The sequence below is a fragment of the Priapulus caudatus genome, unplaced genomic scaffold (genome assembly GCF_000485595.1).
Source record: "Priapulus caudatus unplaced genomic scaffold, Priapulus_caudatus-5.0.1 Scaffold844, whole genome shotgun sequence".
Taxonomy (NCBI): domain Eukaryota; kingdom Metazoa; phylum Priapulida; class Priapulimorpha; order Priapulimorphida; family Priapulidae; genus Priapulus; species Priapulus caudatus.
Window position 1 is genome coordinate 136,686 of NW_014577905.1, and position 2,310 is coordinate 138,995.

Below are 2,310 nucleotides of genomic sequence, written 5' to 3' on the forward strand. Positions count from 1 at the left end.
TCTCTCTCTCTCTCTCTCTCTTCTCTCTCTCATTCTCTTTCCTTTTCTTCTCTCTCTACGGATATCCATGATAACATGTTAATATAGTGAAGTCATTAAAGTTACACAGCTGTATCTTTATTACTGTACTACCAGTATAGCAAAGCCTATCATAGATTTTACATCTGTATTAGTAGTATCCTAGATATATGCTCTGGGCGCGAACGCGGTGGTGGAAGGGCGCACTTGATTCGGTTGCCAGTGAGTTTATCAGAAGAATACCTGGCTACAGTACACGTCAGTTGTCCGCTGTCGCTCTGCGGAACTTGTTTTTATTTATTGAGACGTTCCACGTGCCTGTGTGCACGCCCTGTGCACAAACAACAAGAATAAAAGAGTACTCTATAGGCGAAGTAGAGTAGAGAAACATTAAGACTGGTAGTAATTACATTTCGTGTTTATTTACCTTTTTTTTATTGAGACGTTTCAAGTGCCTGTGGGTTTGATGGTTTGTGTAGCGTGTTTCTGCCCTGGCCAGTACCCACTACCCAGTACCCCGGCCCAGCTCTAATACTGGTAGTTAGACACTTTGGCAGACGTGGAACCGCATGAATCTTCAAAATAAGCAGGGCAGGGAGTCCATTAGACTCCCTTGTACAAAAGTTAATTTTTACCCTTGCAGTGTTTCCCCTGCATTGACACACACGAGCGAGCGACACGTCTTGCTCAAATTCTCAGCCGCCACACAGAAATATGTCCAAAACAGCGCCTCGCTGACGAAAATCGTTCAGAATAGCTTAGAATGCACCTAATTGCACAATTTTTTCGAAAAATGTCCAGGGGCGGGTGCATAGTCCCCGGACCCCCCCCCCTACCCCTAGCGGGGTGAACACCCGTGGTGCTTGCTTTGCTAGGACCTCGAAATGTGCAAACATGCCCAAAACAAATTTACCACTTTTTTGGCCAGGGGAAACACTGCTGTGATGTATGTGGGTAGTACTGTACGTTTGTGTGACGACAATGACCTCTATTGCAGGCTTCAAGCCGGATAGGGTGCCTGACAGGTTGGATGCGATCGTAATAGGCAGTGGTATCGGAGGTCTTACTGCCGGATCGTTGCTCGCCCGCGCTGGCAGGCGGGTGCTGGTGCTGGAGCAGCATGATCAGGCAGGCGGCTGCTGCCACGTCTTCCAGGAGAAGGGCTACGAGTTTGATGTCGGTACGAACGGCGCCTGTAGTGCGGTGTTTCCCAACCTCCAAGGACCCCTTTTATTTAAATTAATTTTCCCACAGACCCCAGGTTTGGCAACCACAGCAACGATTGCAGGAGGTGTATATAGTCTAGCATCTTAGATCGTAGCCGTTACCGATTATCTGATTGTCACGATTGTACGTATTGTCACGATTGTACGTATTGTCACGATCGTACGTATTGTCACGATCGTACGTATTGTCAACGCATTTAACGTATGTGCTCACGATTGTAGCGTATCTGTCACGATCGTACGTCATTGTCACTGATGGTAAGCGTATTGTCACGATTGTACGCTATTCGTTCACGATGCGTACGTATGTCACGATGGTACGTATTGTCACGATGGTACGATTGTACCGTATTGTCACGATTGTACGTATTGTCACGATCGTACGTATTGTCACGATCGTACGTATTGTCACGATCGTACGTATTATCACGATGGTACGTATTGTCACGATTGTACGTATTGTCACGATTGTACGTATTGTCACATTGTTCGTGATTGTCACGATTGTATCACGTATCTGTATTGTCTGATTAGTCCGGATTACAGTTACTGATAATCTGTTGTTAGTAATGCTGTATGAAGTGTGCAGTGATATGACAGTGTGGAGTCGTAGCTGAATCTATTGTATCGTGCAGGATTCAGCAACGATTGGCGGAGATGCGCTACGTCCACGGATGCAGAAAAGTCTGATGGAATGTTTGACCGACGTCAGCTCAGTTGGAGACCTGGACGACAACTATGATACCAGTAAGTCATATCTGCAGATTAGCGTACTCTGTTACCACTTGTAGTGCTGTTACCACAATGTAGTGCCTGTATATTTCGTTTAAAACCGGAGATTTCCATTCTATCACGTAATGACTAGCGTTGGACCTATTTGCACACAAATTTCTTCAATTACTTATAACAGTATTTTATACTTAAACAACATATAATAAATATTTATGAAACTAGTCGATAATAAAAATTGGCCCAAAATCCTCTACAATGAGATTTAAATGAGAAAAAAAATCAGTGTTAACTTATAAGATTACATCGTTGATATCTCATTCATATCTTGAGAGAG

At 44.2% G+C, this 2,310-nt stretch overlaps 1 protein-coding gene across 1 annotated transcript in view; it reads left to right on the forward strand.

Moving 5' to 3' along the window:
• The window catches only part of LOC106813916 (all-trans-retinol 13,14-reductase-like), an 18,194-nt gene extending 16,260 nt beyond the window's left edge, over nucleotides 1–1,934 (forward strand). The window contains exons 2-3 of the mRNA XM_014818160.1: nucleotides 1,016–1,199; nucleotides 1,880–1,934. Coding sequence (XP_014673646.1) covers nucleotides 1,016–1,199; nucleotides 1,880–1,934 — 239 coding nt within the window. The remainder of the gene's footprint in view (nucleotides 1–1,015; nucleotides 1,200–1,879) is intronic.
• Nucleotides 1,935–2,310: the final 376 nt, after the last annotated feature.